The 16,404-nt window shown below is 38.3% G+C and overlaps 1 protein-coding gene across 6 annotated transcripts in view; it reads left to right on the top strand.

Annotated features, from left to right (window-relative positions):
* Positions 1–16,404, top strand: part of PLEKHA5 (pleckstrin homology domain containing A5) — a 234,024-nt gene that overhangs the window by 126,209 nt on the left and 91,411 nt on the right. For all 6 annotated transcript variants that reach the window (XM_054696409.1, XM_054696408.1, XM_054696411.1 and 3 more), the window contains 2 exons: positions 13,373–13,456; positions 14,216–14,336. In XM_054696409.1, the coding sequence (XP_054552384.1) occupies positions 13,373–13,456; positions 14,216–14,336 (205 nt within the window). The remainder of the gene's footprint in view (positions 1–13,372; positions 13,457–14,215; positions 14,337–16,404) is intronic.

The following is a 16,404-nucleotide window of genomic DNA, read 5'->3' as shown; positions in this document are numbered from 1 at the left end:
GGGCTTGGGGGGGGGTGTGGGGGGGACGGGCAGGAAAAGGGGTTGGATAACCTGTAATTGATAGAACTGCATTACTCAAGTCTAAGCTGCAGAGAATACAGTGCTTGTCTGCTCTTATCTAACAAATAAGCTAGAAGCTAGGCTTTGAGGAACCCTTTCCACCAGCACAGAAGCCTGATGGAAACGTGCTCTTGTGCTGTTCAAGTTTGAAATCTGGCCTGGTAAAGTCCCATGAGATAGTATCTTTTAAGCCCCACATAATTTTGAACTGAATTTCCCCCCAGTTGTGCACAGTACAGGACCTTTAATATTCAAGCATAGACAAGTGACATGAGTCAGCAAGTTAGATGAATGAGGGAAGTCTTTATGGCTGTATTGGAGAGGTTGTCTTCACTTTGATGACGGAATCCTGGGAGTCTCTAACCAGCTACTCCTGCACCTTGACCTTGTGCTCTGCAGGAAGGGGGTGTGTGTGTCTGGAGGGTGGACAGTGTCCTGCAGCGGCTGGCCAGCTCTGCTCGCCCTCTCTGTGCCTCTGCTGTGGGAGGCAGCCTCACCCTGCTATTCTGGGTCAGATTCAGGCCCTCTCTTGCTGCATCTGTAAGTGAGAATTTTCTCAGCGCTTGGAGGTAATGATTTGTTGACTAAACCAAGCCTTAATTAAGTGCTGTTTGCATCACGTAAGTACATTACTATTTTGCCTTTTCAGTTAATTTTTTTAAAAAAGCAACATTATTTTGAAATTGAAGTAACAAAATTTAGGAGTAAAGCAAATACCATGTTTTTCAAAACTTATGAAATAAATTTTATGTTCTTAAATACCTAGTGAAAGTCTCAAATTATCAACCCTATTTCTGTGCCCTTGTGTTCAGTCTGTACCAAACTCTGGCCACATCTGGTTATCCCTGCTGATCCTAAGAGAGAATTCAAATGGCAGCCACTTCTGGGACAACTTGCCGCTCTTCTCTCTAAGCGAACCTAGTCTCTAATTGGCTTCTAATTGCCCTCTCCTTTATATTACTCTTCCTGTTTATTTATACTGTTATTAAGGCTGTGCCACCGGTGCCCACCTCATTGAATGAATGGAAGTATTTACGTTACACTACAGGAGAGCTGTTTTGAAAGAAAAGTCTACTTTTTAAAAATAAAATCCTTATTGGTTTCATAGAGATAGCATTTGGCTTATCAATAACTATCTTTTTGTTCTTGAAGTAATTTAGAGACAGCTCATGCTATATTAAAATCCTTGAATACTGTGCAGTGAAGAATAGCAAAATGACATGATGGCTGATTTTTATCTAATTGAATTGAGCTTTTGGTTCTATCAGTTTTACTGTTAGAATAATTGGATGTTTTTTGAAATTGTGAGTTTATTTATGTGTAGATTAGAATTATGTGAAATTTTTAAAGTGGTGTAGGACCACAAACAAAAGTAACTGCTTAAATTTAATTTTTTTCTGATTTGTTGTTTGCTTCCTTCCCAGTGGTGCAGTAAACTTCCATTTAATTCATGTTATAATAAAACATTACTAATTAGCATTCGTTAGGGTACAGTAGAGTTGTTGGAAGTAATGGAATTCTAGGTTATATATAAATATTTAAATGCCACATTATTACTTTTAAAACGCCAAAAAGAACACTTCTGATGATTTACATGTTTCTGAATTTTAGGGTTCTGCACAGTTTTATTTTAAAACTCTATTAGACTTTTGTAATTAGAAATTTTCATACAGGTGCTTGTAATTTTTCAAATACATATTCTTTTAAATCACTAAAATATAACCGGGTTTTTTTTTCCTGTTACGAGACCACTACATGTGTTTTTTGCATGGTGTTCCATGGTAAACTCTAACCTTTGGTGGAATGATCACATTCCTCATCCATTAAATTATAGTTATAATGTAAGCCTTTGTACTCATGTTAAACTAGGATAGAGGCAGCAACTCTTTAAACTAGGAAGTGACATAATTTAACTTAAAGAATTCTGATTCTGCTTGCATATTCAGGGTTAGCTAATGGAAGGCTTTGTTTAATCCTGGGAATGTACCTTGGTGCTATCAGCTTTATCCTTCCCAAACCCCTGCGGGCTAGGTGTTGTTTTTGGTTCCCATTTTGCTGAAGGAAGTTGAGGTTCTGGGTGGAGGATGATATGATGAGAGAGAGACTGGTTACAATGAGGTGGATTAGGGTGCTGTTAACAGTCCTGGGGGTGCCAGTACTTCTCTGATCATGTGGAATGATTTCCCTGTGACAACCAGAAATGTGTATCTGATTCTGGAATGCGTGTCAAACATTCAAAAATTATATTTCTGTTTTAACCACAAAGTGCCCTTGAACCCTCCCATTTAAAAGCTTCTTAAGAATCACTCAGATGACTTGCCAGTGAAAGAATTATGTAAATTACTTCAGGCATTTGTGCTTATATTATAATTTATCAAGGGATCTAAAATGTAACCGTGACTTAACACTCAGGGTGGATAACAGTTATTAATGTGATGGGTGCATTTTGTACCGTGGTAACTAGCCTGGTGTTAATTGAATTGCATTTGTGTCAACTTTCAAATTATTTAAAAATCTATTAAAAGGTGCTTGTTTTGTAGATTCTAAATGTTGGTTTTATTTAAGAAGGATTTTTTTTTCCCCAAAGATGATTTCGAATTAATCTGTAAATAGCCAAAACTAAAACGGGTGAGTTTATGAGCCTAGTGCTTTGAACTTTTGATATTTCTTTTATTGTTCCTAGTCTATAATAATGCTCTCAGTTTGTGCTCGTAGCATGACATCACACTCACATCTTCCAGTGGGGAAAAGTACGATTTTCATTGACGCCCATGCTTTACAATGGTTATTTGTAGTTAAAGCCTTTGGTACTTGTAACTGGGGAAATGCAAGGTAACACTGATAAATAGGTTCTGATAATTTTGTGTGGGAGCGGCTGATTCAAAGTGGGAAATTATTGTGAAGCCTTAGAGACTAGCAAGGATGGGAAAGAGCTCTGAGATTAAAATTAAATTGAAAATGGGAGAGGTTTCATTCCTGTGCTTCAGCTAGAAGTGGCCTTGGGTAATGCTCAGCAGTGAGAGAAATGAGAGAAGTAGAGGAGCCTTGAGAAGACAGCATGTTCACCATCGGCGAAAAGGGCATGACTCCAAAGAACAGTGCAGCGACCCTTGAACAGCCGCCCCATCTCCTTCCACAGGGATTGTTTTCTGCGCTCTGTTTCTCATTCACCAACATAGCCATCCTCGGATGTCTGTTGATTAAATCAGGGACACCAAGCCCACTCATAGGACAGACCAACTATAAATTGTAGATGAATTTTGACTGCATGGAAGTTGGCATCGCTGACGCAGTGTGGTCCAAGGGATAGCTCTTTGGAGTTTGGTGTGGCTTGAGTGTCTTTGAACAGAGAAGTGAGGGGAGACAGGGCAGAACTGAAAAGTTTCAGTGATGAGGATTGTGGATGGGGGCGTCTGAAGTGGGCATGGCTATGTCTTACTTGTACCTGTCTCTCCCAAAGCCCAAAGCCACCGAGTGACTTCCTTCCACGTTGTCAATGCTCTGAAGCCTCAGTTTACTTATTTGTAAGGTAAAGCTAGTAAAACCTCAACGGTCCTTGAATGAATGTCTAGTTTCAAGTGCCGCATGTGACATCGAGTGTGATGGGCACATGGCCCTTTTTGTTAATCAGATTATGGTATTTACTGCTGGCAGTGAGGACCACTGAGGTGCCCATACCTGGTGACTCCTTTCTTTCCCCACTAAAATCTAAGAATACTCACTTTCTAAATGAGGCGAGGAGAAAGGAGAGAAGGTAAATGGTTAAAGTCTGAAGGGGGATGTGTAGATGGTGGGTCAGTGAATCACTGAGGTTGAGGATGTCTGGAAGCAGTTAGTTCTGAGTTAAAGGCAAATGATATTTAGAACTAAATGTGGGAAGAGGAAATATATACTTCTCATGTTTTGCAAAAAAAAAAAGTTATAGTTTTTGGGACCGCTAACTCAGTGGTTATTTATTCCCATAACTGAGGCCCAGGAATTTAGCTTCTCTTAAGGACAGGCAAGGAGCTTTCAGTGTTTCCCTTTTGTTCTTCAAACACTGCCTTTAACTGTAAGCACAGTTTTTCAAGCCAGCTTATTCTCAGTTTAAAAATAAATTGCAGAAACAGACATTGTGGTAAGTCAGATTTCATCATAACATTCTCCTTTTCTGTTAAGATGAAAATAAATTAAAAACAGCTGTCCACATAAAACTGGTGAACCTTTACACTTAACAGTATTTTAAAAATTACTTTGGAGCACCATAGAACCATCTGATCTAACAACTAAGAAATAAGATAACTTCATAACCAAGTCACTGGTACAAACTGATTTTAAAACCCATTTCAAGACTGAGTCTCAGAGTGGTGAGGATTTATGATTTCTACAAAAGTTCTCCTTCAAAAGAATTGGGAGGTTGTCATCTTCTGATAGTGTCATGAAACCAAGGCCAAGCTGAGCATGCATAATACTTTTTGGGTTTGAGTAGGATAGTAAAACTGTGCCTACAGGTCCCCATCTGAGCTGTGGGCTCTGTAGTTCTCTATATACATTTGAGAAATGACAAAGGTGCCTTTGTTTCCAGTCCTCTTCTGCTCAGCTCCTGTCTATCTCCACCATGGGCCTGTGGCAACTTTTCTGGGCTGAACCTTTTTAAAAAGTCCACTCATAATACTGGCTTGAGAACCAGGAATGGCAGAACAATCACCAACCCACTATGCTATCCTATACATCTTATACTAAATGAAATCCTTCTTTCTTTCGCATAAAGGGAATTACGTGATTCAAAGCAAATCTTGTACCTGAGCTTAATAAGAGACTATGGAAATACATTTTCAACCTCATTGCCAAGGCTACACACATAAAACACTAGCTAATAAAGCTTCCTTCATCTTAGTATCACTCAGTAGAATTATATTGACTGCTAGTGACAATATGGTAATAGTAATTTCCATATTACTTTTTAAATTTAAAAACTATGTGGATTTTGCATTAAACAGTCTCTGGAGTTACCCATGAAATACAGATGTTTAACACACACACGCATACACACTCAGACATGTGCGCGTACACAAGCACATACTCCCACAGGAGAGAATCCAGTATTAAACAGTAGCCAGTATGTGGTTATTAACCGGCCAAAACATTAACAATTTTTTTTTTCTGTGAATGGAAATAAAAGCTCTTAGAGTTTCCAAATTCGGGGTTAAATCACCCACTCTACCTTTCCAGAGCATCCTGAAGGAAGGAATTGGTAAAACCATTTCCTCTCCTCCTGGGTTGAACTTTTTACCAGGTGGAATTTTGAACATGGTTGTGGGAATACCTACTTTGGAACATATGTGAGTTGCTTTCTCTGAGAAAAGCAAGATGAAGCCTTAGCTAATAGCCTTTCCCTTCTCCTTCTGCCTTGTTACTAGAATATATATGCATTTTATGCGTGTTCTTTTAAGTGAGCTACAGAATTGTAACTTGTTTGTGCTGAGTTCAGTTACTGTTGACTGAATTAGATGTCCACTCTCTTGGCTTGCTAATGAGATTCTAGAGAAAGATGGCCAGGGAGCTTTGGGGAAACTTCAGGGAAAAGGATGTAAAGAGAAGCTTTCCTTTCAACTCTGGACTTATTGGTATGCTTGCGATACTTAGAATGAAGGCAGCCATTGGTTGCTGAGAATAAGAAAGCTCAGTCATTGCCACTGTACTGAACAATCGCGAGTGGCCATAGCTCCTTGAAACCATAAATGTTCTTATTTTAAAATCAGGAATAGGGCCTCCCCGGTGGCGCAGCGGTTGAGCACTGGGTTGCGAAGCTGCCCGCAGCCTCTGCAGCGCCGGTTCAATCCCCGGCTGCTCCCCGGCCACCGGAGGAGGGTCCCACATGGCGCACAGACCTCTCCTGCCGCCTGCTGCTCCCCGCTCTGGCTCTGGTGAATTCTCTCACCCTCCCGCGCTTCTGAGTGTACCCAGTGCTTGTATAAATAAATAAAATAAATAAATAACAAATAAATAAATAAATAAATTAAAATAAAATAAAATCAGGAATAGCTGGTTTCCATTCTTGATTCAGAGAATAAGGTATGTCCTGGGCCTTCCTGGTGGCCTAGGGGTTCAGTCTAAGCACTATCAAAGTGACAGCCTGAGTTTGATCCCCAGTCAGGGAGCTGACCCACATATGGCACAACAGACCTCTCCTACTTTGCCCACTACTCCCCTTAGCAGTGTATTTCAGTAGATCTGCCTGTTCTGCTCCCCCTTCCGACTCTGGTGAATCTTTGCACCCCCGTTGTACCTCTGGCCTGCACCCCAATTCTTCTACACAAAAATAAATAAAATTTTAAAAGTCTTTTAAAATGAAAAGGTTATGTCCTGAGATATATATATATATATATAGTATTATTTTAGTTTTCCATTTAAATTTTTCAGTTTAGAACTCAGGGCTATATTCATTTTTGCAAAAATCAAGGCATATTTCACTATTTTAAAGAACTTCTAATGAGGGTATTTTGCCTGTATGCATATAAGAGATATAAAATGGACATTTTGCACTCAACCGTGGCCACAGAATTTTGACCTTAGAGTTGGGTAATAGGAGTTTTGAGACCAGATTTCATTTGTCACAACGTAGTTAACTATGTTTAATGCTTTTATTTTTTCCCTTGTGCAGTTTGAAGCAGAACACTATTAAGAATAAAAGAAGTTTCAGTTTTACTTACTTTTGTCATCTTAGAAAAAAAACTAAAGCTCCATATTAGCAAATAAATTGGTTTTCCCCTCCCTGTTCTTAAACCCAGGGAATTATTGGGGTTTATACTTGAAATGCACATTTTGTGCTTTGTATGCATCTATGTGGTTGTTGTGCATTTGCAATGGGAAGGTTTCCTAAGGATTGTCATTGGTATTATCTTTCATATGTCTCCTGCAGAGTGAAATTATATCAATGAGCACTGCACAAGAAATGCCTTGTTCTGATGATCCTGTAAAGGGACACAAACACCAGCTTTCTCTATCTTCAGAGTGCTGCCATACAGTTTAAATTACTCATATAAAAAACAGCTGCCACTCAGAGTTGACTCAAGCCTGCTAAGTTGCTCAGTTTCCCTAAACAGGTTATAGGAGCTGTGGCAGTTTTGCCTTTTTGCATGGGCTACTAGGAAGCTCAGAAGATCATTAGAGTAGTACAACTCCACCTGGGTTTCTGGCCCAGAACCTACATGATTCATTATTTGTTTCATAAATATATAAGATGTGAAAAGGAATTAGGTAGATTAATGAATTTCGATTCCATCTCTGATAGACATGTCCTTTTGTTATTATGTAATTTAATGGAAATAGTGCCATTTTATATATACACTTTTATTCATCTTAGGAATCCTAAAATCAAATTTTTATTGAATGAAATAGTTGCACTGAGGCTTTAAATAAACAAGATTTTTCCCCTTTGATCTTTAGTTATAGCAATTGATCAGATGTCTGGTAATAAATAGTGAAGAGGGCATAACGCCAAAGAACAAGCAATTTGTGTTGCTGTTGGTCAGTGTCTTAATATCTTTTCTAAAAATGGTATTGATTCAGCTCTTGTCTCTGGGCCTTTGAAGGAACTCGACCCTCAGATTCAGCTTGTGAACATGACCTATTTTCTTAATTCCTGCATGCTCTGGAATAGTGGAATCCACCTTGTTTTGTGTCCAAGTGTTGTCACTACTTAGGAACCTTCTCCCATGCTGCCTTGTTAAATTAAAACAGAGTTAGCCTTTCTCTACATATTAAAATTACTTTTGGGGCCTCGCTGGTGGCGCAAGGGGTTAAGCACAGCAATGAGAAGCTATCGGAAGCCTCTGCAGCACAAGTTCGATCCCTAGCCCGCCAAGGAGCTACCCACATGGTGCGGCAGACCTCTTCTGTGTTGCCCCCTGCTCCCCTCAGCAGTGTATTTCAGTCCGTCTGCTCTTCTGTTCCCCACTCTGTCTCTGGTGAATCCTCTCATCCCCCAGACCTCTGGCCTGTACCTCAGTTCTTGTATGCATAAATAAATAAAATATTTTTTTTTTAAATTACTTTTGGCTTCTGCCTTTTTACACATAGGAAGCAGGTATCTTTGCCAAAAATTTGAAGACCAAGAGAGATGATAGCTTTATTCTTTCACAATAAAAACTGAGTAGTAGAATAACATAAGTATTTTTTTTTTTTTAAGATTTATTTATTTATTTAATTATACAAGCACTGGGTACAGTCAGAAGCACGGGAGGGTGAGAGAATTCACCAGAGCCAGCGCAGGGAGCAGAGCAGGCAGAAGGACCGAAGTACACTGCTGAGGGGAGCGGTGGGCGGCAGGAGCGGTCTGCTTGCCATGTGGGACCCTCCTCCAGTGGCCTGGGAGCAGCCAGGGATCGAACTGGCGCTGCAGAGGCTGCGGGCAGCTTCGCAACCCAGCGCTTAACCACTGCACCACCTGGTAGGCCCTACGGCTAGAATTTTTATGTCTTGTTCACTGCTATCCCCAGTATCTAGAACAGTTCTAGATAAAACTAATCAACAGTGACATAACTTCTGCTACTAAGTCGCGGAAATTGAGACATACAGAGGCCAAGTGACTTGCCTAATATGAACTCCCAGCCAGGAAGTGCAGGATGTAAACCTAAGTGGTCTAATTACAGAATCTGTGCTCCAAATGGACGTGACTTCCTGCTGCATCTGTTGTCTCTTGAGAAAGACTGGACACGAATGTGGTTTCTTCTGGAAATCATTGGAAAGCTAGTGATCTGGGCAGGATTTCTCGGCCTCAGCCTGCTGACAACTAGGGCTGGGATTGCTTCCCCCCATGAGGTAGGGTGTCTGGAGGCAGCCTGGCCTCCATCCCTGACCTACAATTAGCGACTTCCCAGTGTGATATTCCAGAGTATTCCCAAACATTTCCAAATGTCCCCTGGGAGATAAAGTCACGCCACGTTGTTCTCCACACTTAAGATACCACAGTTCGTGCATATGCAAGATGGGGATTGCTTTGTACAGTGACCTTACGTATGCATTATATTAGGACCTGAATTTTTGTGTTTCTAAATTTTGATTCCTCTAGAAATGCAAAACACATAATACCCTTCCAGTTTTTCCTTTTCATTCACAAAAATCATAAAATCGCTGGCACCTTGCCTATTAAACCTTCAAAATGCACTTTTGATAGCGGAGAGGTATATTTGTAATTTAATTATACAGTTTTGCTTTAATGCAGCACATGTGCACCTAAAATAAATCACTTCTCCCTGGGCAGTGAAAAGGGGGTGCTTGTGAAAATGGATTTAGGAGCATACCCCTCAAAAACTTCATTAGCGGCACATAAATAAAAATGGGAACCTGACGCAAGTGGTTGCAGTTTCACATGAGATAAATGGATGAAATACAAAAATAATACAAAAGCATTCTTCTCAGAAAAGACCTACAGTTTGCTTGTAGAAATGATCTTGGAAGGGTTTCATTTTGGCTTGTGAGTTCTTAGTAAGTGTTGGAAGTAGTGAGTCTCTGAAAATAGACAAGTCTGTCACTCCTTGTCGGGGGATGTGTTTCATACACAGGCAATGAACTGAGGTGGCTGGTTGGTGTTTGAGGTGTACAGAGCCTGCCTGGGTTGTTAGGTGCAGCTTTCTGCATTCAACTAAGTTTTCTAAAGACATGATTGTGTTTAAACAAATGCAAAATTTACGTACCTCCCAAGTTGTCCCCTGGTCTATGAATCGCATTGGAACGTACTTCTGCATAAGGATTGTGGCAAAACTGATGGTCTTCTTGATCTGAATTTTGCGGCCCTTCAAAGAAAAACCACTGTGGACTTTAGAAAGGATGGCAAGTGAGTTGTGAAGCTTGTGTCTCTGCCCTCCCCATGGCCCAGGGCCCAGCGGCTAGGCAGAGTAGCAGAGTTCTGTACATTAACTGACATGGCTTATGGAAATGGGTCTTTTTTTTTTTAAAGCTTTTTGGAGATTCATTTACATTGCTTTCATTCACTGGCACTCAGTGTTTAACTGGTATTTTTAGTTTTAGTGACTGATTTCTCCTTTACCATCACAGTGCTGGAGCATGCAACATTGGTATAAAAAGCAAGCATCAATGCTGACATAATATTAACCTGTTCTAGGAGTTAGTAATAAGCCAAATGCTTTTAGGAGTAGCAGAAAATCACAGCGGGGAGCACAGGTTTGGGTTAGAAAACCCAAAACATGTCCTAAAGAGGGACCCAGGGTGTGGGCTTCTTACAGAGGTGAAAAGGTTGGGATAATGGTCAGGTGAAAAGTCACAGAGTGAAGTGGTCAGTGAAGTGGGGGGGGGGGTTCCACAGTAAAAGCAGGTGGAAGTTCCTTTCAAACAGGAGATCCTTTTTTGTTGGTTTCTTAGGATGTTGGCAGTTTCACCCTGCCCAAAACTACATCCACATTAAAGAGGACAGTATAGTAACCAAGACCAAGATTTTGGGAGTGTTGTCTAATGTTGGGATAAGTGAATGAAAATTTGAGAGGACTTGATTTTTCTGCCTTGGCTTTCTTAGACCCATTTTGTTAAAACTCCAGTGATGTCACTTGTCATGTAAGGAATGGTTTTTAAATTCATCTATACATGTTTAATTTTTCTAAGTATTTAAAGATGCCTTTGTATAAGAGCAAGAGATTAACAGTCCTGGGAGGTAGTCAAAAATTACCACATTCAAACATTTAAGGCTGGAGTTGATATTTTAGTTTGTCATACTTGTAACTTACTTTAATCTGGTTTTGATGAAATAGTTAGAAAACATTACACTGAATATTCTATTTGATAATAAGTAAGCTATTTTGTAGATGACTTTTTTTTTTTCCCTCATTACCTCTAAAATCTCCATCATGATTGACTACATAGTTTAAAGTACATCATTGTACAGATTTTGGATTGTGGTGTTTTTGAAAATCCACTGTATGTTTTTTTTGTTTTTGTTTTTGTTTTTCTTTTTAATTTAGTCACCAAGACCCATTTCAGGAGTGTTAAGATTTGACTCATTTCTTGTTACAATTAGATATATGTCGTGGGAAAAGTGTTCCTTTCATTAAAAAATAGTGAAAGACTTTTCCTTGTAAATATCATAAGAATTTTCATATCAGTTTAACATAACATCATATATAACATTGGCTACTTTGAAGAAGTAAAAGAAGAATACAAATATATTCCATAGTGGTAGTAATCATGGTGTCTTAAATTAGATGGAATGCTATGGTTTTCATTTAGTTTTACTTTAAGACACTAATCTTCTTAAAGATTAGGCCATCTTAAATGTCTTAAAGATGATAAAAAATGCCAATCTCATCGAATTGGCATCCACTTTGTGGGAAAAGAATGTTTCAATTTTTTCCCCCTAGGTATTCGTTGATTAAATATCATTGCCTAGTGTTCTCGTAGAGTAGACACTCAAATCTGCTCAGTGTTGAGGTCAGCATGGTCTCTTACCCCGTAATCACTGCAGAACCGTGTTATAATTTAGAGCTTCAGGAACGCTAAGATTGGAGTCTTATCTTCCTCCCTGGCAAGATGACACAGCATAGGGGAATAATACCGTTATGTAGAAGACTGCAGATTTCGCAATTTTTTTTTATATGAAGAATTTATATGTTTCTCTTCTATCTACCACTTAACCAACTCTAGCTTTTTAATGTTCCTTCCCCAGGATAGAGTGAAAAAAAGATCTCATTCTCCTTTGTTTTTTACTAAAGTGTTTAAGAGTTGTGACAGGTCACTTCAAACCTCCCCTCCAGCTCCCACATCTCCCCACAGTGTTGTGTTCTGCTAGAACATAGGCATCCAGATACCTGACACCTTGTTGATACCATCCCATTTGGGTACTTCAATGCCTGCCACTTGCCTTCAGAGGCCATACATCTTAGTAGTTCTGTTAATGTGTTTATTACTTATTACATAAATTCATATCCCACATGAGACCTTAGATTTCCATTATTATCTTTTTTAAATCAAAAGGGAAGATAATCACTTGTATATTCACTGTGTAGTGTCTAGTATACAAATCAGTGTGTCAACCCACCAAATCTAACAGCCATGGAATGTGCTTATGTAAAGACAAATTCACCCCAGGAAGCTGATAATTTCTCAGTACTGGGTACCTGCTAGAACATTATTAGAATAATAGAAGTACATTGTATTCCATCAGTCATTCTGTTACCACAGCAGTTAGTGTGTAATTTTTTAAAAACTGTATTATTGGTACCTTTTCTTTTATACAGTTTGACATAGTGGATGAGAGTTTTGAGTACTGAGTTGCCAATAAATACAATATTAGTGAAAGTTAGGATTTGGAAAAGGAACCGAAAGCTTTTGGCAGAAAGTTTGTGATTTGTGGATACAGACATTCCTCAGTACAGAGATTATAATAATCTTTTAAGATAAACAGCACAATACTCAAAACGAACGACTGATCTTTTCCCCATAATGAAAGTAAATTTTCTAAGGTCAGACACACCGATAGTCTCCTCACGGGTAACTTTATGTTATACAACCCAATTGAGAAAAATACTAATTTACAAATGATGATTTATATTATTTAATATTTTAATGTATATTCCATATTATTGGGGTCATCTAATACTTTTAGCTTTTCTCTCTCATTTCCAGAAAATGGTAAAAGACTTACTCTCATCATCCAACCTAGCCAGAAGAGTATTTCTTAGGCAAAGCACTTATTCTCCAAAAACAGTCATCCTTTAATTAAAGTAAACATTTTTTCAGTAAATATGGCAAATTAGTTTATTTTCTATTATCATTTGTACATTTAAGATTTTAGTTTTCCCTTCAGATTCTTTTTTCTGTGGGATGTCTTCCAGAGCATTACATTATTGATATGAAGGTTCTTTTGTAAAAACAGAAGCATCATAACTTACTACTCTTCCAGGCATACTGCTTAGTTTGTAATGTGTAATGCCTATATAGTAGTACTGCTAGGTTTCTCCCCCATATGTAAATTTGGCAGTTAGACCTCTGTAATTTGCCTAAATTGGACTACAGAGTAATGGTAGATACTCATACTTACTTATTGTAACCCGCCTATCAAATGTAAAATGCAATATCATGGAGCCAGATCAACTTACCTTTGTCTATGAAATAGTGAGAAGAAAGGATTGAGATCATTCTGTGTGCTGTGCTTTAGCATTGTAAGTAGCATTGACACACAGTAGGTAGTCCAAAGGCGTTTTCAGAAGTTGCAATACCTAGCGGTTTGAATTTCATCACTAGTGTTCTGACTTCAATGTTATAATAAAGAAATGTGGTAAAAACCAGTACCTACATTTTATTTCTCTCTCTTTTTTTTCAGCCATAATGAAAGGAAAGTGACCTGTAAACATCCAGTCACTGGACAGCCCTCCCAGGACAATTGCATTTTCGTAGTGAATGAACAGTAAGTAAGGAGTTTCCTGCAGTCACCTCCATTCCAGGGAACCTAAGTGTTGAGATAATAGAACGCCATCTGTTTACTACATGTGGTTTAGAAACATGACTTAAACTTTTTTCATGAATGATAAACTTTTTTCATGAATAATAAACTTTCAGGAGCCTATTTCTATACTAGTTCAAACACAAAGAGCCTAGAATGTAGGGTCAGAGAAACTTTGTAAGCTTGATCAAAGTACCCAACTAATTTGAGCTCCGTTTTCTTCCCCTTAAATGGGATAATGGTAATTTACCATTTCTTGAGATGTTTATAAGCCTCAAGAGAAGTACTTGTAAAGATATTTTAATACTATAAATCTATTCATAGACTTTAGCTATTGATGTCATTGTTACTGAGTACTGGAATATTACAATAGTAATAATATATATAGTTATATATACTATATAGTTACAATATGTATATAATATTGGAATATTATAATAGTTAATCTTGGGAATAAATTTTTAATTTTCTGGTTAGATGATCAAGTATCTGCAGTAATACTTAATAAAATAAACATGATATTAACTTATGTTGTGCTTAGAGGTGTTAGTTATACGTAAGGTCACTGTAAATATTAAGCTGTGACTCTAGGGTTTTGTTGAGCTCTAACTAGTATCCAGCTGCTTTGAAAAAGTAGGACACCAGCTTTATTAACTCTAGGAAAGCTTTATTATAAAGTAGTGCACACATAGCAAATTCTAGTTTTTTTACATATATTTTCAGGACCGTTGCAGCCATGACATCTGAAGAAAAAAAGGAACGACCTCTAAGTATGATAAATGAAGCTTCAAATTATAATATGACTTCAGATTATGCAGTGCATCCTATGAGCCCTGTGGGCAGAGTAAGTTATTTTGCTTATTATTAATCACTGGTTACTGGTATAATTGATAATCAGCATTTATTATTGTTACTCATGTTTTTTAATAAGAGAAAAAGCAAAAAAGAAGTTTAATGCTAGCATGTATACCTCCTGTATGACCAAGGAACTTGCCACGTGGCTTCAGACACCAACTTGAATAACAGCTAAAACAAATGACTTGGGGGCACATGGGGAAGAGAAAGGAGAGGTCATTTAGGGTGGTTACCACAGTAGATCTAAAAAAAAAATGCAGACCATAGATTTGAAGCATCTAGGAGGACAGGGGAAAGGGTGAAAGGGGGGTGGGGGGGACACTCAGGACAGGGATTTATATGCAGGGTTATGTGTGTTCTCGTGGTGGGAGAGCTAAGGTCACCACACCTAAGGGAAGAAATACTGTATTGGGAAAAAGTTTTGTAAGAATCTAAAATAAGAGTACCTCACTAAAAAAATAATTAATTAAAAAATAAATATGCAGATTTAAATTCTATGTTCACCTTTGAAAAAGCAATAATGTCTTCCTGGGACAATGAGAGAGATGCCCTTAAGGGAGAGTCTTCCTTTGTTCTTGTCTTTCACCAAAGCTCCATCTCCACCCAGACATCAGAGCCTCCCTCCCCACACCCCCCCACCCCAGTGAAAATTAAACAGTTGTGTTCAGTTTCTGGAGGCAGTCCTATAGGTGCTATGTCCCAAAGTTAGGTCTACATTGTGCAAGCTAAAGCATTCCTGTGGACACTAAAAAAAAACAAAGGATTGGAGCAAACCTCAAGTCTATTGGGCCTGATGGAAGCCTGTCAAGATTTCTAAATATTAGGGGTTGAAGCATCTTCACATGGAGAGAGGGCAGGCAGTGATTTTTGTATTTGCAGTCGAATTTCATCAGGAATTTAGGAGCATTGCCCACAGCGATTGTGGTAAAAGCTTTCTGAAGTTGATAACAAGTTCCATTTCCAGCTTGTGTGGTTTTAGAAAAAGATAGTTTTAGTTTCAATCAATCCAGGCCAAAAACATTGGGAGAAAAGCTGAAAACGTTGGCTTGGAATATCACAGCCAGACATTAGAGAAAGGTTCAGAATCCCTTCGAATTCACAGATATAAAGTAAAAACCTCAAAAATCATTAAGCAGATTGGGACCTAATGTCCACAAAAATCATGTTATTAAAACATATTTTTCTCTCCACCTTCATTCCAATTCCACCGAGTCGTCACAATAAAATTCATCTGTAAGTTTTCTTGTTACTGTTAAAAGCTTAAAATTACAGAATTCTCATTTCATTTTTAATATTACATGAACTCAGTTAGATCCAAGGTAAGTGACAAAAGAAGCAGTGGCATGGAATATAAAGTAATAAGATTATATTTTAATAATTTAATGACTTGCAGCTGTTAAGGGACTGATCACAAAGATATACAAAGAACTCACAAGACTCAACAAAAACAAAATAAACAATCCAGTCAAGAAATGGGCAGAAGAACTTAAAAGACATTTCTCCAAAGAGGAAATGCAAATGGCCAACAGGCATATGAAAAAATGTTCAGCATCCCTTATAATCAGAGAAATGTAAATTAAAACCACATTGAGATACCACCTTACACCAGTAAGAATGGTACATACCAGAAAAACAAGCAACAACAAATGTTGGCGAGGATGTGGTGATAAAGGAACTCTCCTACATGGCTGGTGGGAGTGCAAACTGGTCCAACCACTATGGGAAGCTGTCTGGAGGTTCTTCGTCTACTAAAAATGAAGCTACCATACAACCCGGCAATTCCATTCCTAGGCATTGACCCAAAGGACACAAAAAAACATTGATTCAAAAGAACACCTGTACCCCTATGTTTATTGCAGCACTATTTACAATAGGCAAAACCTGGAAACAACCCAAATGCCCAGAAATAGATGACTGGATCAAAAAGATGTGGCATATGTACACAGTGGTATTTTATATATTATTCAGCAATCAAAAAAGATAAACTCCATGACATTCACAGCAATGTGGATGGAGCTAGAAGGAATCATGCTCAGTGAAATAAGCCAGAAGGAAAA

The sequence above is a fragment of the Talpa occidentalis genome, unplaced genomic scaffold (genome assembly GCF_014898055.3).
Source record: "Talpa occidentalis isolate TD23 unplaced genomic scaffold, MPIMG_talOcc4v2.1 talOcc4.16, whole genome shotgun sequence".
NCBI classification, from domain to species: domain Eukaryota; kingdom Metazoa; phylum Chordata; class Mammalia; order Eulipotyphla; family Talpidae; genus Talpa; species Talpa occidentalis.
Note: the sequence above shows the minus strand (reverse complement) of the source record. Positions and strands in the feature narration are given on the sequence as shown.